The 25,439-nt window shown below is 53.3% G+C and overlaps 1 protein-coding gene and 1 non-coding gene across 4 annotated transcripts in view; one reads left to right on the top strand and one right to left on the bottom strand.

Moving 5' to 3' along the window:
• Positions 1–25,439, bottom strand: part of MMP24 (matrix metallopeptidase 24) — a 72,064-nt gene that overhangs the window by 26,207 nt on the left and 20,418 nt on the right. For 2 of the 3 annotated variants that reach the window (XM_068167372.1, XM_068167374.1), the window contains exons 3-4: positions 21,022–21,138; positions 14,339–14,643 (exon numbers count right to left, since the gene is read on the bottom strand). In XM_068167372.1, coding sequence (XP_068023473.1) covers positions 14,339–14,643; positions 21,022–21,138 — 422 coding nt within the window. The remainder of the gene's footprint in view (positions 1–14,338; positions 14,644–21,021; positions 21,139–25,439) is intronic. The other variant, XM_068167373.1, reaches the window with a different exon arrangement.
• On the top strand, positions 17,949–18,020 carry TRNAE-UUC (transfer RNA glutamic acid (anticodon UUC)). The gene has a single exon. It is a non-coding gene; the product is annotated as a tRNA-Glu (tRNA).

The raw sequence follows: 25,439 nt of genomic DNA, 5'->3' as shown, positions 1-25,439 counted from the left end.
CTACTTGGCAAGGCACAAACCAAGAGCACCTCCAGGCAGACACTGGAGGAAAGAGCTGTCAGTGGCAGCTCAGTGGCTGCTTTGCAGCATCTCCAAACACCTACCTCAGAGTTCAGCTTTATGCCCCTGGCTGAGCTCTCCTTGGCACAGGAGCTGCAGCAGTGATTCAGGTAGAATTAGCTCCACTTTTGCAATGTTTATTGCTTCACTGTTACCCATTAAAAAGAAGACACCAAACATATGTTCAGAGGTCAGCAAGTCCTCCCAGCAGGGTGCTTGGCCAGCACCTAGAGACACCTAAAGTCAGCAGTGCTCAAGCAGTCCTAGGTACCCCAAGGTGGTTAAATTGCCTAAAGCCCTGAGTTGGAGGCTGTAGGCATCTGAAGATGCAGGATGTTCAATCATACAACCATTAAGGTTGGAAAAGACCCTCTAAGATCAGCAAGTCCAAGCTTCTACCCACCACCTCCATGGCCACTAGTCCTGAAGTGCCACATCAACTCATTGTTGGAACACCTCCAGGCATGGGGACTCCACCACCTCCCTGGGCAGCCTGTTCCAATCCCTGACCACTCTTGCAGCCAAGAATATCCATTCTACTATCCAACCTAAACCTGCCCTGGCACAGTTTGAAGCCATTCCCTCTAGTTACTAGGGAGAAGAGGCCAACAGCAGCCCCACTGCAACCTCCTCTCAGGGAGCTGTAGAGAGCAATGAGGTCCCCCCCAGCCTCCTCTTTCCAGACTAACTAACCCCAGCTCCCTCAGCTGCTCCTCCCCAGCCCTGTTCTCCAGACCCCTCACCAGCTTTGCTGCCCTTCTCTGGACCTGCTCCAGCATCTCAGTGTCCTTGTAGTGAAAGGCCCAAAACTGAACCCAATATTGGAGGTGCAGCCACACCAGTGCCCAGTACAGGGACACAATCACCTCCTCACATATCCTGATATGCTCCATCACTCATTTCAACTTCAGCTGGAACAAAAGCCTGGTAAATCAAGTAACAGACAGCCTGAGAAGGGGATTTCCTCTGGGAAACTGCTGGCACACACCTTCTTGTACAGCTTCATTCATTTTAATCACAGAAAACATCTGGTTGGAAGAGACCTCCAAGCTCATCCAGTCCAACCCTCAACCCAGTTTAGGGTCAATCCTAAACCATGTCCCTAAGCACCACATTCACACACTGCTTAAACACCCCCAAGGATGGTGACTCCAGCACTGCCCTGGGCAAACCATTCCAATGCCTCAGAACCCTTCAGTGCAGAAATATTTCCTGAGCTCCAGCCTGAGCCTGCCCTGGGGCAGCTTGGAACCATTGCCTCTGCTCTGTCCCTTGGCACCAAGGAGCAGAGGCTGCTCCCTCCTCACCCCAACCTCCCTGCAGGGAGCTGCAGAGAGCAAGGAGCTCTCCCTCAGCCTCCTCTGCTCCAGCCTCAACCCCCCCAGCTCCCTCAGCCCTCCTCTAGCCCAGGGGCTCCAGGCCCTTCTCCAGCCTGGCTGCCCTGCTCTGCACAGGCTGCAGCCCCTTAGTGTCCTTCCTGCAGGGAGTGCCCAGAGCTGAGCACAGCACTGAGCTGTGGCCTCCCCAGTGCTGAGCACAGGGGGGTGGTCACCTCCTGGCCCTGCTGCCCACCCTGGTTCTAACACAAGCCAAGATGCCATTGGCTCTCCTGGGCGGCTGGGCACTGCTGGCTCCTGCTCAGTGACTGCCAGCCAGCACCCCCAGGTCTCTCTCCCAGTCACAAAATCCAGATCAAAACTGTTGTGGCTAAGTAACTCCTTGCATAACAGAGCCCCCACTGCTGCAGGTCAGCAAAGCCACATTTAAATGCCTGCCAGCATACAGCAACAGGACACAGGGACAGCACTATGGCAGCACTGTGGTACTGCTGTCAGTATTTACCCCTGAGCATGGGGGCTGTATGGGGTTGCAGTGAGTGTGAGCAGACTCTGTGGAGCACCTAGCAGGCTGGAGTGTAAATCCAGGACAGAGCTTCTAAGCCATCAGGAGCACAAATGATGTTGTGTACCTCATGAAAAGCAGAAAAGCAGCTGTGAATGTTTGCCAGCCTAATTTTCACCTTTCTGACCTTGCACCACAGTGCTGCCACATCCCTGGGCTGCAGCTGACTCAGACAATCAACAAGCCATGAGAAGGGGACATTTTGAACATCATTTATTGAAGCCTGGTCCTGAAGAAGTCAGTCAGCTCTTCAGTTGTGACAACAGCATGCCTAAGGCAATACAGAAAAGCTTTAAATACTTTAAATACACTACAATGATCCCTTCCTTCCACTGCAGAGGCAACTGTTTGCCAAGCACAACTTAAAGAAGCTCTAGGGCTACTCCGAGCTATGCCTTGGCTCTTGCATCTTCAGGTCTCTTCAAGCAGGGGAATGTGATTTGTCTGTGCTCCTCCATTCACCTCCACAACGTGCTCTGCTTCAGGAAGAGCTCCTCAGTCTTCTGAAGAAGTGCTGGCATTGCTTTTCCACTTGCTTGCAGCCAGTGAGATGTGGAAAGCAGCTTTTCTCTCTGGAAAGGAAGGAAACACCTATCAGAAAGCAAAACAAGTTTCATTTTGCTAACAAACTATAACCCTGGCAAATGTAGCAATAGCTATGGTGCAGCTTAAGGACTTCCTGAGAGCTCTTAAGAGTTGCCTTCCAACAGCTTCACTGGAGGAGGGAGTGGTGTGCAGCCTTAACAGAAGTTGCAGCACAGATGTGGTGCCAAACTGCTCTCAATGCCATCAAGTGACTGCAGCAGGACAAAGAACTGTGTGATGGTACCAATGGCCCTGCTCTGGCAGGAGAGGTTGGACTGGAAGTCATCCAGAGGTCCCTTCCAACCCCTAACATCCTGTGAGCCTGTCACCAATCACTGTTACCTTATCACCCAGTACCTGAAGGGCCCTAAAAGAAAGCTGGGGAAGGACTTCTGTCAAGGCCTGGGAGAGGCAGGATGAGGGACAATGGCTTTGAGCTGGGAGAGGGGAGATTGAGACTGGAGAGGAGGAAGGTGGCTAGCAGGGCAAGGGAGGTGATTCTCCCCCTCTGCTCAGCTCTGGGGAGACCCCACCTGGAGTACTGCCTCCAGTTCTGGAGCCCCTATGACAAGAGGGATCTGGAGGGGCTGGAAGGTGTCCAGAGCAGGGCCAGGAGGATGAGCAGAGGGCTGGAGCACCTCTCCTGTGAGGACAGACTGAAGGAGTTGGGGCTGTTCAGTCTGCAGAAGAGAAGGCTCCCAGGTGACCTCATTGTGGCCTTCCAGGATCTGAAGGGGGCTCCAGGAAGGCTGGGGAGGGACTGCTCAGGATCTCAGGCAGTGATAGGACTAGGGGGAATGGAATGAAGCTGGAGGTGGGGAGATTCAGGCTGGAGGGGAGGAGGAAGTTCTTCCCCATGAGAGTGGTGAAGCCCTGGAATGGGTTGTCCAGGGAGGTGGTTGGGGCCCTGTCCCTGGAGGTGTTTAAGGCCAGGCTGGATGAGGCTCTGGCCAGGCTGATCTAGTGTGGGGTGTCCCTGCCCATGGCAGGGGGGTTGGAACTAGATGATCCTTGTGGTCCCTTCCAACCCTGACTGATACTGTGAAGGAATTCTTTAGTGGGTGGGGAGACACTGGCACAGGTTGCCCAGGGAGGCTGTGGCTGCCTCCTCCCTGGAGGTGTTCAAGGCCAGGCTGGATGAGGCCTTGAGCAGCCTGTGCTGGTGGGAGGTGTGCCTACCCATGGCAGGGGGCTGGAACTGGATGAGCTTTAGGCTCCTTTCCAACCCAACCCATTCTGTGATTACTGTTATCACTGTGCCAGTGCTGCTGCCTGGTCCCTGACAAGCAGTGTGCAGCCGATGTCTGTCAGCTGTGTGACAGACCTGGGCAATGCTGCAAGCTGCTCTTGATCTGACATGCCACAGGTGGCACCATGAGGACAATGTGTGGGAGAACTTCACAGGAAAAAGGGGAAACAGTTTTGTGGCATGATGAGATCAAGTGAGGTGGAGGCAGGAGTGGGCAGCCAGGGGGAGGCAGAGTTGTGACTACTTCAGCTGCCCCAGCAGCCTGACAGTCAGTGAAACAGAAGGGCTCTGCTGAAAGGAATTGCCTGCATCCATGACAAATGCAGGCTGCAATTCAATACCAAAGGAAATCTCATGTTTGCCTACATGCCACTCCCTAAATCTGGTGCAACAGAGAGTAAAGGAAACCAAAATACTCCTAAAGCCATGGGCCATGTAGCTATGACTTCATTCCATCAGCCCTGAGAAGAAGCTCTGCTGGTGGCTTTGTTATTCAAAAGTAGCTAAAGGCAGCAGGATCTACAGCAAGAAATTTAGTGCTTGATCCAGCTGGGGGCAACTGGAAGGTTGCTCCACTAAAAGGGGAGAGAAAAGAAAACTCCCAACCAACTTTTGAGGCAGGCAGTGTTGATACAAAACAGTTGGCACTATTGGGGATCCTTTGTGGCCAGTCAGGGGGACATTATACTGAACTCCTGGTGCTGGCAACAGAGGAAGTGCTATTCTGGAAGCTACAAGAGTAGCTTTTTGTCACCAAAAAAAGGTTCTTTTTCTACCTAGGACAAGAGAGCAATGTGACCTTGTGGCCAAGAAGGCCACTGGGATCCCAGGGTGCTTTCAGAAGAGTGTGGACAGCAGATCCAGCTCTCCTCCTCCTATATTCTGCCCTAGTGAGGCCACACCTGGAATATTGCATCCAGCTCTGGGCTCCCCAGGTCAGGAGGGGCAGAGATCTGCTGGAGAGAGTCCAAGGGAGTGCTGCAAGGATGCTGAAGGGACTGCAGCACTGCCTGGGGAGGAGAGGCTGAGAACCCTGGGGCTGTTTAGTCTGGAGAAGAGAAGGCTGAGAGGGATCTGATCAATGTCTATCAATAACTGAGGGCTGGGGGTCAGGAAGGAAGGGACAGGGACAGCCTCTGCTCACTGTGCCCTGGGATAGGCCAAGGGGCAAGGGATGGAAACTGCAGCACAGGAGGTTCCAGCTCAGCATGAGGAGGAACTTCTGCACTGTGAGGCTCCCAGAGGCCTGGAGCAGGCTGCCCAGAGAGGTTGTGGAGTCTCCTGCTCTGGAGCCTTCCCAGCCCTGTCTGGATGTGTTCCTGTGTGACCTGTGCTGGATTCTCTGCTCCTGCTCTGGCAGGGGGCTTGGACTCAATGATCTCCAGAGGTCCCTTCCAACCCCTGACATCCTCTGACTTACTGTCTTTGTACTCCCCTGACACAAAAGGTTCTTGATGGGGCTGTAAAGGCTGAGTAGGACTGAGAAGAGAACTGGAATGTAAAAGACACTGAACCCTCCAGGTGGTACTCTTGGTAGATTGAGTGGAGCAGGCAGTGCTGAAGTCTTGAACTCTCCAGAAAGAGAAGAGGGGGGAAAAGTAACCCACAAAAGTACTTCAAACAACTCCTCAGCTTGCCACTGGGTTGTGATGTGAAGATCACATCATGCTGGCTGTCATTTCATCGCTGCTGCTGCAATCCACCTCTGCCTGTGATGGGCAGCAACCCCTTTTCAGGAATTCAACTCATCCTCATTCTCTTCCTGAACCCCTGCTACTTTCATCCTCTCCTCTCCAGCAGGACTGTCAGAGACACTGCTGCATTTGGGCTCATTTCACATCATCTGGCTCTGCTTTACAAAGGAAGGCAGCACAAAGAGGCTTTTTGGCTCACCTTGGTTCACACAACCTTGCCTTTTTTACAGCTGTTTTCTTCATTTTTAAGGGAATCTCACTTCATTGTGATCCTTACTGCCTCCTTTCTAGGAAGCTCAGAGTATCTCCTTCACTGTAGAAAGAAGTCAAACGTTTTCCTATCATTATAGAGAAGTCCACAGGATTAATACACAGAGGATGGAGGCACTCTTGGAGGGACATGGAATCCCAGAATCACAGGATGTGATTCCAAACCCCTCCATGACTTCCTCCATCCTCTGTGTATCAAACAATTGCTGCCAAAAGCCAAGGATAACAATTTCCTCCAGAGAACACTGTGGCCATCAGGTCTGTTTCCAAGCAGGCTGGTTTGAAAGCAGACTATGCAGGTGATTTGGGTGAGTGAATTTCAGGCTGTAATCAATACCCAGCACAGGCAACACTGCAAAGCTTTGCTTTCAAAGCCACACTGCCACTAGCACAGCACCACTGCAGGGCCACTTCTCTGTCTGTACAAGGGCAGCACACAGAAGAAACTAAAAGCACTACTTACTGAGGTGCTGTCCAGGAGCAAAGCAGAGGAGTCTGAAGACAGGAGATGTCCATGGGTGCTAGAGGGCTTTAAGTCTTCACTTTACTTGGGTAAAAAAACAAATACAAAGGCAAGAAATAAATGGCAGGATCTCTATGTACAGCCTGCTATGGTTGAAGTGACAGCAAAGGACATGGAGAAAATGTGTGTGTGTGCTTCACAAAGCCTGTGTCTGAGTGCTTGAGACCATTGTGTGTGTGTGCTCCACACCCTGTGTGTGTGCTCCACAGCCTGTGTGTGCCTGAGACCTTGTGTGTGTGCTTGAGACCTTGTGTGTGTGTGCTCCACACTCTGTGTGTGTGCTTGAGACCATTGTGTGTGTGTGCTCCACACTCTGTGTGTGTGCTTGAGACCTTGTGTGTGTGTGCTTGACAGAGCCTCTGTGTGTGTGCTTGAGACCTTGTGTGTGTGTGCTTGACAGAGCCTCTGTGTGTGTGCTTGAGACCTTGTGTGTGTGTGCTTGACAGAGCCTCTGTGTGTGTGCTTGAGACCTTGTGTGTGTGTGCCCCACACCTCTGTGTGTGTGTGCTTGAGAGAGACCTTTTGTCTGTGTGCTCCATATCCTGTGGGCTCCACACCCTGTGGGCTCCACACCCTGTGTCTGTGTGCCTGAGAGAAACCTTGTGTCTGTGTGCTCCATATCCTGTGGGCTCCAGACCTTGTGTCTGTGTGGTCCTGGCCCTGTGTCATTTGCTTGCTCCAGTCTGTTCCAGTGGCAGTGCAGGATGTCACAGGACCCCTGCTAGCTCCCAGGAGTCTCTCTGGGCACTGACAGGATGAACCCAGCACTGAGTAGGCATCTCCTGGAGACTAAATCCTGAGCTGGACAAACAGCAGCCCAGCCCCACAGCATGATGTGCTGCAGGGGTGTGGCAGAAAAAGGCCCAACAGAACCAGTTGGCATTTTAAGAGCATTTAAGCCCCAACTGACTTCCAACACCTGTATGAAAGACTTTCATGTAAGAGATGTTCTGCATCAAAGGGCACATGAGGGACATGAAAGCAGCTCTGCCTTTCACTCTGAGCAATACTGAGGACCACTTTCAACACCTGAGTGCCAGAAACCTGCATAACAATGATGGATTCAAAGCATCATTTGTTATTCTGCTGTGGAGATGGTCTGTACCTGAGGAGCCAGAGAAAGACAATGAAAACAGAAAGTATTCAGCAGTCAAATGGCAGAAAGATCAGGCTCAGTGATCTCCTGGGGTCCCTTCCAACCCCTAACATCCTGTGATCACATCTGTCCCGTCTTGGGAGGCCTTGCATCCCCTGTCCAGCCTCTTACAGCATCACAGCATCGTTCAGGCTGGCAAAGACCTGTCCCCCAAGGGGCAAAAGCAGGATAATAGTGATACAATCAGAGGATGGGGTGGGTTGGACAGGACCTCCAGAGATCACCCAGTCCAACTCCCCTGCCAAAGCAGGCTCACCCAGGGCAGGTCACACAGCAAAGCGTCCAGAAAGGTCTTCCAGTCCCTTCCTCATGCTCACAGCCTCCCTTGGACACCCCAGTATGTTCCTGTCCCTCTTGAACTGGGGAGCCCAGGACTGAACACAGTACTCCAGCTGTGATCTCACCAGGGCAGAGTAGAGGAGGATAGAACCTCCCTTGACCTGCTGGCCACAATCTTTCTTAATGCCCCCCAGCAGATCACTGGCCTTGGCCACAAGGGCACACTGCTGTCCCATGGTTAACTTACTGTCCAGCAGGACTGCAAGGTCTTTCTCCAAGGGGCTGCTTTCCAGCAGGTCAGCCTCTAACCTGTACTGCTGCAGGGGGCTGTAGCTCCCCCTGTGCTGCACTCTGCACCTCTTCTTGTTGAACCTCTTTAGATCCTCCTTTGCCCAGCTCTCCATGCACAACAGTGCCCACACCAAACAGTGCCCAACCAACCATGCACCAGCTGGTGGGATCATAGAAGCACAGAATTGGGCTGGAAGGGAGCTCAAGGCTCAGCCAGTCCCAACCCCCTGCCATGGGCAGGGACACCTCACACCACAGCAGGTTGCTCACAGCCACCTCCAGCCTGGCTGCAAACACCTCCAGGCAGGAGGCTTCCACCACCTCCCTGGGCAGCCTCTGCCAGGCTCTCACCACCCTCATGGAGAACAACTTCCTAATGTCCAATCTAAATCTCTCCTCCTCCACCTTGGATCCATTCCACTCAGACCTATCATTCCCTGACACCCTCAAAAGTCCCTCCCCAGCTTTCTTGGAGCCCCTTTCAGATCCTGGAGGGCCACAAGAAGGTCTCCTTGGAGCCCTCTCCTTGCCAGACTGAACAACCCCAACAGAGCAGCTCCAGGCCTCTGCTCACCCTCATGGCCCTTCTCTGGGCAGGTTTCAGCATAACCATATCTTTCTTGCCACTGAAATCTATCAGATATCCATAAGGTGTGGGCACAAGACAGGGTAAATCACCTTCTCCATGTCCAAAGCAGCTGTGCTCATAGAAAGATCTGTTCAGACTGGATGAGACTTCACCTGAAACCCTTCCCAGCTTCCATGCAATCTGTACTGCTCATGAAGACTCCAGAGCAGTTCTTGTGTGGGGTGAGAGCTGCAGCCACACATGGACTTACTGAAGCACTTCAGCTGCCACAATACAGCCAAATGTAGACTACCAAAAGCAAAGCCTCAGCTCATTCTGGTTTGTAACCAAACCATGTGGACTAAATAGCCTGGCCAAGAACTCTGTGGAGCTATGGTGCCAGCTTCAGCATCACAGAATCAATAAGGTTGGAAAAGACCTCAGAGATCATCAAGACCAATCTATCACCTAATACCTATCACCTCCTGACAACTAAGCCATGGCTCCAAGTGCCACATCCAGTCTCTTCCTCATCACCTCCAGGGCTGGGGACTCTACCACCTCCCTGGGCAGCACATCCCAATGGCCAATTTCTCTTGCTGGGAAGAACTTCCTCCTCACCTCCAGCCTAAACCTCCCCTGGCACAGCTTGAGACTGTGTCCTCTTGTTCTAGTGCTGGCTGCCTGGGAGAAGAGACCAACCCCTTCCTGGCTACAACCTCCCTGCAGGGAGTTGCAGAGAGCAAGAAGGTCTCCCCTGAGCCTCCTCTTCTGCAGGCTAAGCAACCCCAGCTCCCTCAGCCTCTCCTCACAGGGCTGTGCCCCAGACCCCTCCCCAGCTTTGTTGCCCTTCTCTGGACACCTTCAAGTCTCTCAATGTCCTTCTTAAACTGAGGAGCCCAGAGCTGGACACAGGACTGCAGGTGTGGGCTGAGCAGTGCTGAGCACAGGGCAGGATGAGCTCCCTGCTCCTGCTGGCCACACTGTTCCTGATGCAGGCCAGGATGCCATTGGCTTTTGTGGGCACCTTGGCACACTGCTGGCTCACGTTCAGCTGCTGTCCACCAGTACCCCCAGCTCCTTTTCTGCCTGGCTGCATCTTGCTCTGCTGGTAAGACATTTAGTTCTACAATTGCTGCAAGGCTAAGAGAGCTTCAAGGCTGGTTGTTCAGATCTCCCTTCAGTTCATACACATTCCTGGCAGGAAGGGAATATTTTACCTGGGGCTGTTCAGCTCTGAGACCCTCACTACAAGGGGGACATTGAGGTTCTGGAGCCTGTTCAATGGAGGGCAGCCAGGCTGGAGAAGGGGCCCCTGGGCTAGAGGAGGGCTGAGGGAGCTGGGGGTGTTCAGGCTGGAGAAGAGGAGGCTGAAGGAGACCTCATTGCTCTCTGCAGCTCCCTGAAGGGAGGCTGGGGTGAGGAGGGGGCAGCCTCTGCTCCTTGGTGCCAAGGGACAGGAGCAGAGGACATGGTTCCCAGATGCCCCAGGGCAGGCTCAGGCTGGATCCCAGGAAATATTTCTGCCCTGGCAGGGTTCTCAGACATTGGCATGGTCTGCCCAGGGCAGTGCTGCAGTCACCATCCCTGGGGGTGTTCAAGCAGCTGTGGCCCTGCTGCTTAGGGACATGGTTTAGGGTTGACCCTGGGTCAAGGGTTGGACAGGATGAGCTTGCAGGCCTCTTCCCACCTGATGTATTCTGTGATTCTGTATTTTGCAGGCTGGTGTGAAGATGTTTTTGTTATTAAATGGCTATTTTTAATCAATGGCCATGGAACTGATGAGGAATGGCCAAAACAGTTCCTTTTTTTGCATCTGATACTGATCTACTGGCAGGGCAGTCTCAGTCTTTCACTGAGAGAGTTCTCCAGTGCCATACAGAACATCCCCACTGCCCCAAAGCAGCTCTCATGAGAACAAGCAAGGCCTTGCCTGAAGAGCCAGTCCCTGTTCAAAGGACAGCATTCTCCTTGCTAACACTTTATTTCCAGTGAACAAAGGCAGTGAACTGATCACAGTGCAGGCAACTGCTGACCAACAAGAAACTTTAAAGCCTTCTAATAGCATTTCAAGTAAAACAGAGCAGAGGTGAGAACCTGGAACCAGTGAGAGCCTGGATGCCAAGCAAGAGTGAAAAAGAAGGGAAAGCCCTCCTGAAAAAGCCTGGGTCACCCAGTGAGGAGGCATTTTCACACCTGCACACCAAGGCCAAGCACAAAATCCTCCCATTCAACACCACAGGCTTACCCCTGGCACCACCAGATGAAATTCCCCCACCATTCTCAGCAGCCTTGCTGGTACCACTTCAAAGTGGCTTTGAACACCTGTGCTGCCCCCATCCATGCAGCACAGCCAGTGGAAAACAAATCCAGGCATTGCATTTATTCTGCAGAATGGAAGTCTCAACTCTGCCGGCAAGTTTCACACCCAGGAGCACACAGCAACCCCTCAGACACCAACTACAAGCACTTGGGGGACACTACTCCTGACAGTCACTCAGCACAGCAGAGAGACAGAGCATGCTGCTGCAAGTGCCACATGGATACTGCACAGGAAATAGCTTCCACAAAAAGAGAGCCTCTGCTCCCTCTGTGCATTGCTCCCAAACACCACCCTAAGAACTATAAAAGGTGGGGGAGGGGGATCACAGAAGTGATAAATCTATGTCGGAGCATTCTACCCAGTGGAACATTTTCTCCACAGACATCCCTGCTGGTCCTTAAATCATCAGAAGAAAGCTTTTTGTGTGGCAAAAGCAAAAAGCAAGCATGCACAGCTTGTGAAAAGCTTCCCTTCCACCCTCCTGCAAGGCCTTCCTCTCCCAGACACCAGCACTCCCAGGTCTCATACTTGGCCTGCCTGGGAAGTCACATTCAGCACCCAAGCCACCCTCACCCCCCACCGTTGAGATCAAGTAACTACTGAGAGCAGACTGAACTTGCACAGACCACCAAAACCTCCACAAACACAGCTGCCACCACTCAGTGCCTGAGAGCCAACCCTGATCCTCAAGGGGGATCTATAAACTGCCCTCCAGCCACAGAGCTCAGAATGGAAGTTAATGAATGTCAAGACAGCAAGAGACTGCTGCTCTGCCACACCATAACCCTCACCCTCCCCACACCATCCTCCCTCCACAGTTCACAGGCTCTAAGCTCTCTCTTCTCTGCCCACATCCCCACAGGCTCTAAGCTCTCTCTTCTCTGCCCACATCCCCACAGGCTCTATCCTCTCTCTTCTCTGCCCACATCCCCACAGGCTCTAAGCTCTCTCTTCTCTGCCCACATCCCCACAGGCTCTAAGCTCTCTCTTCTCTGCCCACATCCCCACAGGCTCTATCCTCTCTCTTCTCTGCCCACATCCCCACAGGCTCTAAGCTCTCTCTTCTCTGCCCACATCCCCACAGGCTCTATCCTCTCTCTTCTCTGCCCACATCCCCACAGGCTCTAAGCTCTCTCTTCTCTGCCCACATCCCCACAGGCTCTAAGCTCTCTCTTCTCTGCCCACATCCCCACAGGCTCTAACCTCCCTCTTCTTTGCTCACATCTCCTCATTTGAACATGTCAGGGCACTTACTCTCTTGCCCTGAGAGGACAAATGCAGGTAATTCCTGCTCTCCTTCACATCAGCATTCCCAGCTGGAACTTGCCAGCTCCCTTTCCTTTCAAAGATGATCTGACAGAGACTCAAACCTCAGGAATTTTCACAAGCTGCACTCCACTTGGAAAGCTGTCAGGCCTGAGGGTGGTTTGCACAGCAGAAAGCTTTTCTCCTTTTCAGGCTACACTTTGGTACAGACATTACCTCTGCAGATGCCCTTCAGGCATGAGGGCCACAGCAACACTACTGTGCTTTTATACAGTTTAAAACCCAGGCCATATTTACCTCCCAAGTAAGCTTCTAATGTTTCAAAAAGAGATACTGAGCCCCCAAAGGTTTAAAAGACAAGCTGTCCTTCTCCAGTCAATAAGACATCAGAACTTAGACTCACAGAATTGTCAGGGTTGGAAGGGAGCTCAAGGCTCAGCCAGTCCCAACCCCCTGCCATGGGCAGGGACACCTCACACCACAGCAGGTTGCTCACAGCCACATCCAGCATGGCTGCAAACACCTCCAGGCAGGAGGCTGCCACCACCTCCCTGGGCAGCCTGTGCCAGGCTCTCATCATCCTCCTGGGCAACAACTTCTTCCTCACAGCCAAGCTCAATCTCCCCACTTCTAGTTTTGCTCCATCCCCCCCAGTCCTATCCCTCCCTGACACCCTCCAAAGTCCCTCCCCAGCTTTCTTGTAGCCCCCTGCAGATCCTGGAAGGCCACCAGAAGGTCTCCTCAGAGCCTTCTCTTCTCCAGCCTGCACAACCCCAGCTCTCTCTGTCTGACCTCACAGGAGAGGTGCTCCAGCCCTCTAAAACCTGGAGTGATGGTTTTAGGAGGCTACTGGAAAACTCTGCTTTTCCAGCTCGAACTTTTACAAGCCGTTACTGTCCTCAATCAAAGGTTTCAAAGCAGATCAGAAAGTGCTCATTGCCAACAGAGGGTAAGATAAAGCTAGAAAGAAATCAGAAACTCTTCTCCACTTAGTATGACACCAACATTGCTCCTGATCACCAGTCATAGTATCATAGTATCAGTCAGGGGTGGAAGGGACCACAAGGATCAGCTATCCCCCTGCCATGGCCAGGGACACCCCACACTAGATCAGCCTGGCCACAGCCTCATCCAGCCTGGCCTTAAACACCTCCAGGGACAGGGCCCCAACCACCTCCCTGCACAACCCATTCCAGGGCTTCACCACTCTCATGGGGAAGAACTTCCTCCTCACCTCCAGCCTCAATCTCCCCACCTCCAGCTTCATTCCATTCCCCCTAGTACCTGACTCCAGTCAAGCAGCTTGCAAACACTGCACAGCCACAGGGGATAGTTGCTCTGTGCTACACTTCAGTACCCTCTGTGTCAAGCCTGTACTTTCCTCAAAGAATGAAAGCAGGATGTTGGATAAAACCTGTTGGCCGCTGGCTGCCCCAGGCCTTATCAATCAGCATCTCTTAGCTCAGCCTCCCCTTGACTGTGGCTCCTGAAACATGCATCTCCCTCCTCTCCCAGGGTCTCCTTCAGACAGTAATTCCCTGGAAGTCCCTATCCTCACACCCTGGTGTCCATGATCCCATCACAAAGTGCCACATCACCAGCCCCTTGGTTTTCTCCCACAACCCTTTAATCCCTCTGCCTCCTTTTCCCTCTTTTCCTTCAGCCTGTGTCTTTTGGAGAGCCAAAGCAGTAAAGTGCTCCCTAAGCAGACTGGGTTGTCCTGCCTGGAGACACAAAACTGACTGCATGAGTGCACCTCCAACTTCTTCCTTGCACCAGTCAGCCCCAGTCTCTGTGACTACACTCAACCAAGTACCTTCACTCTCTCAACTTTCTGTTCATCATTACAACTCTAACTGCCCTCACTGAGTATTCCATGAGACAGAGAGCTTACATTTCAACACTCTGCTGTTCACCTTTTCCCTCTCAGTCATGGTTTCAGGATCAACTCTGGTCCCCCTCTTGAGAGCAGACAGACAGTTCTATCCACTCCTTAACAGCCACAGGTAAGCACAGAGGCATGCAGAGTCACAAGCTTAACTACAGTTGCAGAAGTCCTGTGAACCATGGCACAGATGAAAGCTTCACTAACCAAACACTTCCTAGCTGAAAGCCTGCCAGTGTGTCCACATTCAACTAAGCCTTGCTTTGAAAAGGGAGCTGCACTCTTACCATCATGGTTGGAATTCCCCAGGGTCCATGGCTCATCTGAATCAAAGTGAGTATCTCCTCCTATTCCTGGTCCAGGGAAGTAAGCGTGAGCTAGGAATCCTCCTTCTCCATCAAATGGAGAACTGTCTCCATGGAAACCAGAAGCAAAAAAGATCATGATGTCTGCTTCCTTTCTGTCATTTTTGATTTCATGGTAAGGGACCTCTTCAAAGGTGAGTGGTGTCACCCTCTGCCAGACATCAAAGGCCTGACGAATGGCTCTCCTTGTATCAACCTCCCCGACCTTGGGGGTGTAGTTGTGGACGCTGTGGGAAGGAGAGAGAAGAGATGTTTACACTTGCTGAAGGCATTCAAGACCTTTTATTACAATCCCAGACATGGCCACATCTACAGAGTTTCCTTTTCACAGGATTACAGGATGTGAGGGGTTGGAAGGGACCCAAAGAGATCATCCAGTCCAACCCCCCTGCCAGAGCAGGAGCAGAGAATCCAGCACAGGTCACACAGGAACACATCCAGACAGGCCTTGAAAATCTCCAGAGAAGAAGACTCCACAACCTCTCTGGGCAGCCTGCTCCAGTGCTCTGGGACCCTTACAGCAAAGAAGTTCCCCCTTGTGTTGAGGTGGAACCTCCTGTGCTGCAGCTTATATCCATTGCTTCTTGTCCTATCCCAGGGAGCAAGTGAGCAGAGCCTGTCCCCTCCCTCCTGACCCCCAGCCCTCAGATATTTATAACCATTCATTAAATCCCCTCTAAGTCTTCTCTTTGGAAGACTAAACAGCCCCAGGTCCCTCAGCCTCTCCTCACCAGGCAGTGATCAGTCCCCTAATCATCCTTGAGGCCCTTCCCTGGGACTCTCTCCAGCAGATCTCTGTCCCTCTTGAAGTGGGGAGCCCAGAGCTAGATGCAATATTCCAGGTGTAGCCTCAGCAGGGCAGAGTAGAGGGGGAGGAGAACCTCCCTGGCTCTGCTGGCCACACTCCTCTGCACCCCAGGACCCCCTTGGCCTTCTTGGCCACCAGGGCACATTGCTGTCCCATGCAGAACTTGTTGTCCACCAGCACTCCCAGGTCCTTCTCCCCAGGGCTGCTCCCCAGCAGATCCCCTCCCAGCCTGTCCTGCTGCAGTTTATTCTTCCTGCCCAGCTGCAGGACTCTGCTCTCATCCTTGCTGACCCTCATTAGGTTCCTCTCTGCCCAGCTCTCAGTCAGTCCGAGGCTCTGAATGGCCTCACAGCCTTCACGTGTCTCAGCCAAGCCTCCCAGTTTGGTGTCATCAGCAACCTTGCTGAGCAGACTCTGCCTGTCTGTACCCTCATCAAGGTCATTGATAAAGATGCTGAAGACCCTTTTCCAAAGAGTCTTCATTGTTTGGCAGACACTGCTCTGTGCCTGCCAAGTTTTGCTGTCACAAATCAAGTTCCCACCCAAAGCACAGCCCTGAAGTCTACATTTACTATGAAGAATCTTCCCAATACTTTGATTGATCTTGTATTGCCTCCTAAAAACCTGACAAGCTCTCACATCCTGGCACAGAGAGCTAAGTAACTTAAGTTAAAATTGTAAATCACTTCAGAGTCTGTCTGAAACAAAAAGAAAAGCTGAAGTGGACTCCACTCTATGAAAAAAAAGAAGACTACTGAAATGATTTTTGAGAACCAAACCTTTCAGTATAATCAACCTTCCTTAGCTCACACCCTCAGGATTACTCAAAATACTTCAGAGCTCACATCCTCTTTAACATCTTCATTGATGATCTGGATGAGGGGGTCGAGTCAGTCATCAGCAAGTTTGCAGATGACACCAAGTTAGGAGCAGATGTTGGTCAGTGAGAGGGCAGAAGGGCTCTGCAGAGGGACCTGGCCAGGCTGGGCAGATGGGCAGAGCCCAACAGGATGTCATTCAACAAGTCCAAGTGCCAGGGGCTGCACTTTGGCCACAGCAACCCCAGGCAGAGCTACAGGCTGGGGGCAGAGTGGCTGAGAGCTGCCAAACAGAGAGGGACCTGGGGGTGCTGATTGACAGCTGCCTGAACATGAGCCTGCAGTGTGCCCAGGTGGCCAAGAAGGCCAAGGGCATCCTGGCCTGCATTAGGAACAGTGTGGCCAGCAGGAGCAGGGAAGTCATTCTGCCCTGTGCTCAGCACTGGTTAGGCTGCACCTTGAGTCCTGTGTCCAGTTCTAGGGCCCTCAGTTTAGGAAGGACATTGAGAGACTTAAGGGTGTCCAGAGAAGGGCAACAAAGCTGGGGAGGGGTCTGGGGCACAGCCCTGTGAGGAGAGGCTGAGGGAGCTGGGGTTGCTCAGCCTGGAGAAGAGGAGGCTCAGGGGAGACCTTCTTGCTCTCTCCAACTCCCTGAAGGGAGGTTGTAGCCAGGAAGGGGTTGGTCTCTTCTCCCAGGCCCCCAGCACCAGAACAAGAGGACACAGTCTCAAGCTGCGCCAGGGGAAGTTTAGGCTGGAGGTGAGGAGAAAGTTCTTCACTGAGAGAGTCATTCGTCACTGGGATGTGCTGCCCAGGGAGGTGGTGGAGTCCCCATCCCTGGAGGTGTTCAAGAGGGGATTGGATGTGGCACTTGGTGCCATGTGTTAGTCATGAGGTCTGTGTTGATAGGTTGGACTCGATGATCTTTGAGGTCTCTTCCAACCTGGGTGATACTGTGATACTGTAACACTGAGGGATCTGTCAGTTGTGTGCAACCCAGTCCATGACAGCTGACAAAACCCAGCTTGGGGGCTAAGGCTGACTGCACAGAAGTATCCCTTGGCTTGTGGGATGTGAAAGCTCTGTGTCATGGGAACAGCTCTCAGTCTTGAATGAAACTGGTTTAACTTCAGAGAATGGCTGGCACATGAGAGACACTAAAAGATTAGTGGTAAAAGAAGGTATCTGCCACTTAATGCCACACTGGTAATGCTGAAAGCAGGAAGCTAAATGGCCTCTAGGCTGACAGTGGCAGAAGTGAAGCCATCTGTTGACCTGCTTCCTGTTGTTATGCACAGGCTTCACGCTGGTAGGCAACTGTCTAAATAAAACCTGGGCTCCCCCAGGTTCAGAAAAGGTTAGAAGCAGGACCTGACCCTCAGCTCTTCAAATACAGAAGGTGTCTGCTTACAGGTTGAGTTAAAGGAGTGATCAGTGGTAAAGCCTTGACCTAGTCCCCAGAATTAGTTCCTCCTCCCAGTCTCTGCAGTCCCTCACTATTACCTGAAGACTCAGCCTCCTCCTCCTTTTCTCAGACCTCTCAGCAGAAGCAAGAGTGTCCCAGTCCCTGCTTCTCTTCTTCACGCCTCCTATTCCTTCCTACACATTCTGGCATCTTCCCCATCTTGGTCACTCACATTTCTACCTCTTCACTACAGACTTCCTTTCTGTCTCACCTGTATCTTTCCCTTAACATCTACCTACCTGATTTTTACTCCCCTGCTGCCTCTTTTTCCCCTACTTTCAACAAGAGGGGGAGTTCATTTCCTTCTGAAGCGACAGCCTTATTCTCAGGAACTTGCCACTGGCATCATCTGGGCATTGCCTTTCAACAGCTAAGGGCCTAAATGACTCAAACAAAACCCATCTCTGGGGAACAGCCATCACTATTGATGGTCTCCTGCAGTCCCACATGGTCTAGCGGTTAGGATTCCTGGTTTTCACCCAGGCGGCCCGGGTTCGACTCCCGGTGTGGGAAAGCGCAACTGTTTTCACGGCTCAGTGCTGGGCCCTGTCCTCTTTAACATCTTCAGTGATGATCTGGATGAGGGGGTTGAGTCAGTCATCAGCAAGTTTGCAGATGACACCAAGTTAGGAGCAGATGTTGGTCAGTTAGAGGGCAGAAGGGCTCTGCAGAGGGACCTTGACCAACTGGGCAGATGGGCAGAGCCCAACAGGATGGCATTCAACAAGTCAAAGTGCCAGGTGCTGCACTTTGGCTATGGCAACCCCAGGCAGAGCTACAGGCTGGGGGCAGAGTGGCTGAGAGCTCCCAAACAGAGAGGGACCTGGGGGTGTTGATTGACAGCTGCCTGAATATAAGGCAGCAGTGTGCACAGGGGGCCAAGAAGGCCAAGGGCATCCTGGCCTGCAGCAGGAACAGTGTGGCCAGCAGGAGCAGGGAGGTCATTGTGCCCTGGACTCAGCACTGGTTAGGCTGCACCTTGAGTCCTGTGTCCAGTTCTGGGCCTCTCAGTTTAGGAAGGACATTGAGAGACTTGAAGGTGTCCAGAGAAGGGCAATGAGGCTGGGGAGAGGCCTTGAGCACAGCCCTGTGAGGAGAGGCTGAGGGAGCTGGGGTTGCTTAGCCTGGAGAAGAGGAGGCTCAGGGGTGACCTCATTGCCCTCTACAACTACCTGAAAGGTGGTTGTAGCCAGGAAGGGGTTGGTCTCTTCTCACAGGCAACCAGCACCAGAACAAGAGGACACAGTCTCAATCTGTGCCAGGGGAGGTTTAGGCTGGAGGTGAGGAGGAAGTTCTTCACCGAGCGAGTCGTTCGTCATTGGGATGTGCTGCCCAGGGAGGTGGTGGAGTCCCCATCCCTGGAGGTGTTCAAGAGGGGATTGGATGTGGCACTTAGTGCCATGGACTAGTCATGAGGTCTGTGGTGACAGGTTGGACTTGATGACCCTCGAGGTCTCTTCCAACCTTAGTTATACTGTGAGACTGTGATACTATGGAGCCCTCACTTCACACCTGTAGCCCACTTCAGCATCTTGCCTCAGCAGGCCCAATTCTGGGCAAAAGTTCTACTATTACATAAATCAATTTTACTGATTTACAACATTTTATGTTGCTTCTGCTGCCTACTTTCACAGAATCACAGAACTGTCAGGGTTGGAAGGGACCTCAAGGATCATCCATTCCAACCCCCCTGCCATGGGCAGGGACACCTCACACCACAGCAGGTTGCTCACAGCCACATCCAGCATGGCCTTAAAAAACCTCCAGGGATGAGGCTTCCACCACCTCCCTGGGCAACCTGTGTCAGTCCCTCACCACCCTCATGGGGAACAACTTCTTCCTCACAACCAAGCTCAATCTCCCCATTTCTAGTTTTGCTCCATCCCCCCCAGTCCTATCCCTCCCTGACACCCTCCAAAGTCCCTCCCCAGCTTGCTTGGAGCCCCCTGCAGACACTAGAAGGCCACCAGAAGATCTCCTCAGAGGCTTCTCTTCTCCAGACTGAACAACCCCAGCTCTCTCAGGCTGTCTGCAGAGCAGAGCAGCTCCAGCCCTCTGCTCCTCCTCCTGGCCCTGCTCTGGACACCTTCCAGCCCCTCCAGAGCCTTCCTGGCACAGAGGCTGCAGAGCTGGCCCCAGAGCTCCAGCTGTGGGCTCAGCAGAGTGGAGCAGAGGGGCAGAATCCCCTCCCTGGCCCTGCTGGCCACACTTCTCTTGCTGCAGCCCAGGCTCTGCTTGGCTCTCTGGACTGCAAGGGTACACTGGCAGCTCATACAGAGCCTCATCCACCAGCAACCCCAAGTCTTTTTTAAAGAAGAAACATGACCTCAGGGTTAGAGCCACACATTCCTAAGGGAACAGAAAGAAGCTTCCTAGGATCCTCCTGCGAAAGTTTTGCAACTGGTGGCTGAGATTCAGCTGTCTTTGCTGATCAGTTCTTTTCAACTGAGAACAGAGCCTTCAGTTATGGCAGTGCTCTGAAAGCATTTCCTTCCACCACGTTCTGAGAATGAGAGCTTCAGGCAGGCACTACAGGGGAAATCCAGTTTTTAATGGGGGGTCGAGTCAGGCATCAGCAAGTTTGCAGATGACACCAAGTTAGGAGCAGATGTTGGTTGTTAGAGGGTAGAAAGGCTCTGCAGAGGGACCTCAACTGACTGGACAGATGGGCAGAGCCCAACAGGATGGCATTCAACAAGTCCAAGTGCCAGGGGCTGCACTTTGGCTACGGCAAGCCCAAGCAGAGCTACAGGCTGGGGTCAGAGTGGCTGAGAGCTCCCAAACAGAGAGGGAGCTGGGGGTGCTGATTGACAGCTGCCTGAATGTGAGCCAGCAGTGTGCCCAGGGGGCCAAGAGGGCCAATGGCATCCTGGCCTGCATTAGGAATAGTGTGGCCAGCAGGAGCAGGGAAGTCATTGTGCCCCTTGACTCTGCTTTGGTTAGGCCACACCTTGAGTCCTGTGTCCAGTTCTGGGCCCCTCAGTCTAAGGACATTGAGAGACTTGAAGGTGTCCAGAGAAGGGCAACAAAGCTGGGGAGGGGTCTGGGGCACAGCCCTGTGAGGAGAGGCTGAGGGAGCTGGGGTTGCTTAGCCTGGAGAAGAGGAGGCTCAGGGGTGACCTCATTGCCCTCTACAACTACTTGAGGGGTGGTTGTGGCCGGGAAGGGGTTGGTCTCTTCTCCCAGGCAACCAGCACCAGAACAAGAGGACACAGTCTCAAGCTGCGCCAGGGGAGGTTTAGACTCGAGGTGAGGAGGAAGTTCTTCACCAAGCGAGTCATTCGTCATTGGAAGGGGTTGCCCAGGGAGGCGGTGGAGTCATCGACCCTGGAGGCGTTCAAGGGGAGATCGGACGTGGCACTTGGTGCCATGGTCTGGTCATGGGGTCTCTGTTGATAGGTTGGACTTGATGATCCTCGAGGTCCTTTCCAACCTAAGTTATACTGTGATACTTACAAAGTGTGCTTGCTAACTACCCAAATGAAAAGGGGCAGGGAGAGGAGCAGGACCACACCTGTAGGTGATGTGCTTCTGCCTCCACTTCTGCCCCGTCAGCGCGTACCGCTTTTTCCTCCGGCTGCGCCGCAGGTGGGGGTGGTCTGGAACTCCACAGCGAGGCCTCTTCATCCACCTGCAAGGGAATCCGAGAATCAGTGAGGTTGGAAAACACCTCAAAGATCATCAAGTCACACCTGTCACCCAACACCTCACGGCTACTAAACCATGGCACCAAGTGCCACATCCAATCCCCTCTTGAACACCTCCAGGAATGGGGACTCCACCACCTCCCTGGGCAGCACATCCCCATGGCTAACAACTCTCTCTGGGAAGAACTTTCTCCTCACCTCAAGCCTAAACTTCCCCTGGCACAGCTTGAGACTGTGTCCTCTTGTTGCCTGGGAGAAGAGACCAACCCCCACCTGGCTACAACCTCCCTGCAGGGAGTTGCAGAGAGCAAGAAGGTCTCCCTTGAGCCTCCTCTTCTCCAGGCTAAGCAACCCCAGCTCCCTCAGCCTCTCCTCACAGGGCTGTGCTCCAAACCCCTCACCACCTTCACCAAGGGAAGAAAGAGCAGGCTGACAAAGGGCTTGCAAAAAGAGATACAAAAGAACTGAAAGGGTAACTGGAAGACCTCTGAGGCATGGCCAATGCAGGCACCAAGAAGGGTTGGTTTCCCTCTCTCAGGTTCACCGTCATTGCACTCCTCCCCTTCTGGCAAGCCATACAGCTCAGCACACCAAAAGGAGATCATTTTAGCCTTTGGAGACACAGATACCAGGTCAGGCACCACTTATGCTTGACAACATGGATTTAGGAAGGGCAGGTCCTGCCTCTCCAACATGAGCTCCTTCCATGCCCAGGGCACTGCCTGGTGGCTGTGGGGCAGGCTGTGGATGGAGTCTGCCTGGGCTGCAGCAAGGCCTTTGCCACCATCCCCCACAGCAAGCTCCTGGCCAAGCTGTCAGCCCCTGGCTTGGCCAGCAGCAACTCTGAGCTGGGTTAGGAAGTGGCTGGAGGCTGAGCCCAGAGAGTGGTGGTGAATGGTGCCACAGCCAGCTGCCAGCCAGGCCCCAGTGCTGTGCCCCAGGGAGCAGTGCTGGGCCCTGTGCTCTTTAACATCTTCAGTGATGATCTGGAGGAGGGCATTGAGACAGCCATCAGCAGATGCCAAGGGCATCCTGGCCTGCATTAGGACTTGAAGGTGTCCAGAGGAGGGCAACAAAGCTGGGGAGGGGTCTGGGGCACAGCCCTGTGAGGAGAGGCTGAGGGAGCTGGGGTTGCTTAGCCTGGAGAAGAGGAGGCTCAGGGGAGACCTTCTTGCTCTCTCCAACTCCCTGAAGGGAGGTTGTAGCCAGATGGGGGTAGGGCTCTTCTGCCAGGCACTCAGCACCAGAACAAGAGGACATAGTCTCAAGCTGTGCCAGGGGAGGTTTAGGCTGGAGGTGAGGAGAAAGTTCTTCACTGAGAGTGCTGTTAGCCATTGGGATGTGCTGCCCAGGGAGGTGGTGGAGTCCCCATCCCTGGAGGGGTTCCAGAGGGGATTGGATGTGGCACTTGGTGCCATGGTCTAGTCATGAGGTCTCTGGTGACAGGTTTCACTCCATGATCTTTGAGGTCTCTTCCACCCTTGGTGGTTCTGTGATACTGTAACAGCTCAATGATGACAATGCTACAAAAGAGACAGATCCAGACTGCATCTGTGCAGGTACTGGGATCAAACTCTATCCACTCCCCTCCTTGTTACAGTGCTCCTGGGTCATTAAAAGCCCCTCCAGTCCATAGCTCACTGAATCAGACTGAACAAGTCTGAGGCTTCCAGCTGTAAGGACCACAGCAGAACAATCTGAGAGTCACAGTCACCAAACTCTGTTAGCTCCTCCCCATAAGCCTTGACTCTTAATTGTCACCCCTGCTGCAGGAAGCAGTTGCCTGCCTGGCCAGGTGAAGAGGAAGAGCAAAGCAAGCTGCTCCATATACCACCATCAGAGAACTCAGCTCCCCTCCCCTGTCTCCTTTACTTCCAGCCTTAACACATCTTGCTTTTTTCTTGCACCAGCTTGAAGGTGGCCAAACTCTGTCCCAGGTTGCCCAGGGAAGTGACAGCATCTCCATCCTTGGAGGTATTCCAGACCCACCTGGGCAATCTGTTCTAGCTGTCCCTGTTTGAACAGGGGGCTGGAGTAAGTATCTCAAGAGGCCCATTCCAACCTAAATGATTCTCTGACGAGGAGAAGCAGCCTGTACCCCAAACACTGTCCCACCTGCTGGTGTGGGCACATCCAGAAGCCAGAAATGGCTCATGGAGGAACTCACCACTGCATGTGGCAGCAGGGGAAGAAGGAGAGCAGGATAGATGCAGAACTACAGGCACCAGTCTCCGAAGGTCCCAGCACAGCAACTTTCTGTTCAGGACACATTCCCCAGGATCTTACAGGACAGGAGAGCAGAGCTGAGCAAACAGGCTCTGGCCACAGCCTCCCAAGCACACTGACACTGCCTGGGCTTCTGCTGGTGACCCTGGCCCTGGCATTCTCCAGGCATTTTATGCATTTGATCCACTTACTCTGGTGGCACAGGCAAGGGTGGCTGTGACACAATGCCACAAGCACATGGGAATGGAGGAACGTGCCACTGCCTGGGCACACACACCAAGGGCACCACAGCCAGTCCTGCCAGATTTCTCACACAGGACACCAGATTCTCTCCCCACTCCTCAGCATGGCCTCCCTCACATCTGTGGCCACCTGGGGGAACAACTTTGGACCTCCAAACACAGACATTCCTCCATCAAGTGCAGCAAGTCAAGGGCAAGCAGTCCACGTGTGCCCACATGCTTGAGCCTAAACACTGTGCAGCTGCACATCAGAATCAGGAGCCCCATACCTTCAGGAAGTGGACACTGGCCCTTCACCAGCAGAGGAGTTACAAGACCTCTCTCCAGGAGACCATTTAAACCCAAAACAAATAGACAGACACTGCTTTGCACTGCCTCAGAAGGACATTCCCTCACAGCACAGATACCTGCTCCTGGTTCAGGCAGCCAAGCAGTTGACTCTTCCTTAATCCACTTTCTCCACGTGCAAAGTCCAGATGCTCACAAATCGCAGTGCAGGCAGCTGCCATCTCCTCCCCAACAAGGGGAGCAGCTGATGTCATTTACCTGGAGCTGAGCAAAGCCTTCGACACTGTCCTGCACCACAGCCTGGTCTCCAAACTGGTGACACATGGGTGTGATGGGTGGAGCACTGGATGGATAAGGAACTGGCTTGATGGCTGCACCCAAAGAGTGGCTATCAGTAGCTCCATGTCCCAGTGGAGGCCAGGGACAAGCAGAGTCCCTCAGGGATCAGTCCTGGGACCAGGCTTGTTCAACATCTTTGTGGGTGCCAGGGACAGTGGCATTGAGTGCACCCTCAGCAAGTTTGCTGATGGCACCAAGCTGTGTGGTGCAGCAGACAGCTGGAGGGAAGGGATCCATCCAGAGGGACCTGGACAAGCTGGAGGGAAGGGATCCATCCAGAGGGACCTGGACAGGCTGGAGGGAAGGGATCCAGCCAGAGGGACCTGGAGAGGCTGGAGGGAAGGGATCCATCCAGAGGGACCTGGACAGGCTGGAGAGCTGGGCACAAGCCAACCTCAGGAGGTTCAACAAGACCAAGGGCAGGGTCCTGCAGCTGGGTGGAGGCAATCCCAGGCACAAAGCCAGGCTGGGCAGGGACTGGCTGGAAAGCAGCCCTGAGGAGAGAGCCTTGGGGGTGCTGGGGGAGGAGAAGCTCACCAGGAGCTCTCAGTCTGCACTTGCAGCCCAGAAAGCCAACCAGAGCCTGGGCTGCATCAGAAGTGTGGCCAGCAGGGCAAGGGAGGTGATTCTCCCCCTCTGCTCAGCTCTGGGGAGACCCCACCTGGAGTACTGCCTCCAGTTCTAGAGCCCCTATGACAAGAGGGATGTGGAGGGGCTGGAAGGTGTCCAGAGCAGGGCCAGGAGGATGAGCAGAGGGCTGGAGCACCTCTCCTATGAGGACAGACTGAAGGAGTTGGGGCTGTTCAGTCTGCAGAAGAGAAGGCTCCCAGGTGACCTAATTGTGGCCTTCCAGGATCTGAAGGGGGCTACAGGAAGGCTGGGGAGGGACTGCTCAGGATCTCAGGCAATGATAGGACTAGGGGGAATGGAATGAAGCTGGAGGTGGGGAGATTGAGGCTGGAGGGGAGGAGGAAGTTCTTCCCCATGAGAGTGGTGAAGCCCTGGAATGGGTTGTCCAGGGAGGTGGTTGGGGCCCTGTCCCTGGAGGTGTTTAAGGCCAGGCTGGATGAGGCTCTGGCCAGGCTGATCTAGTGTGGGGTGTCCCTGCCCATGGCAGGGGGGTTGGAACTAGATGATCCTTGTGGTCCCTTCTAACCCTGACTGATACTATGACACTAAGGGCAGGGCCC

Source organism: Melanerpes formicivorus, unplaced genomic scaffold (assembly GCF_026170545.1).
Source record: "Melanerpes formicivorus ecotype bairdi unplaced genomic scaffold, bMelFor1.0.p_v2 SCAF_116, whole genome shotgun sequence".
Taxonomy (NCBI): domain Eukaryota; kingdom Metazoa; phylum Chordata; class Aves; order Piciformes; family Picidae; genus Melanerpes; species Melanerpes formicivorus.
This window is presented reverse-complemented; position numbering and strand designations above follow the sequence as displayed.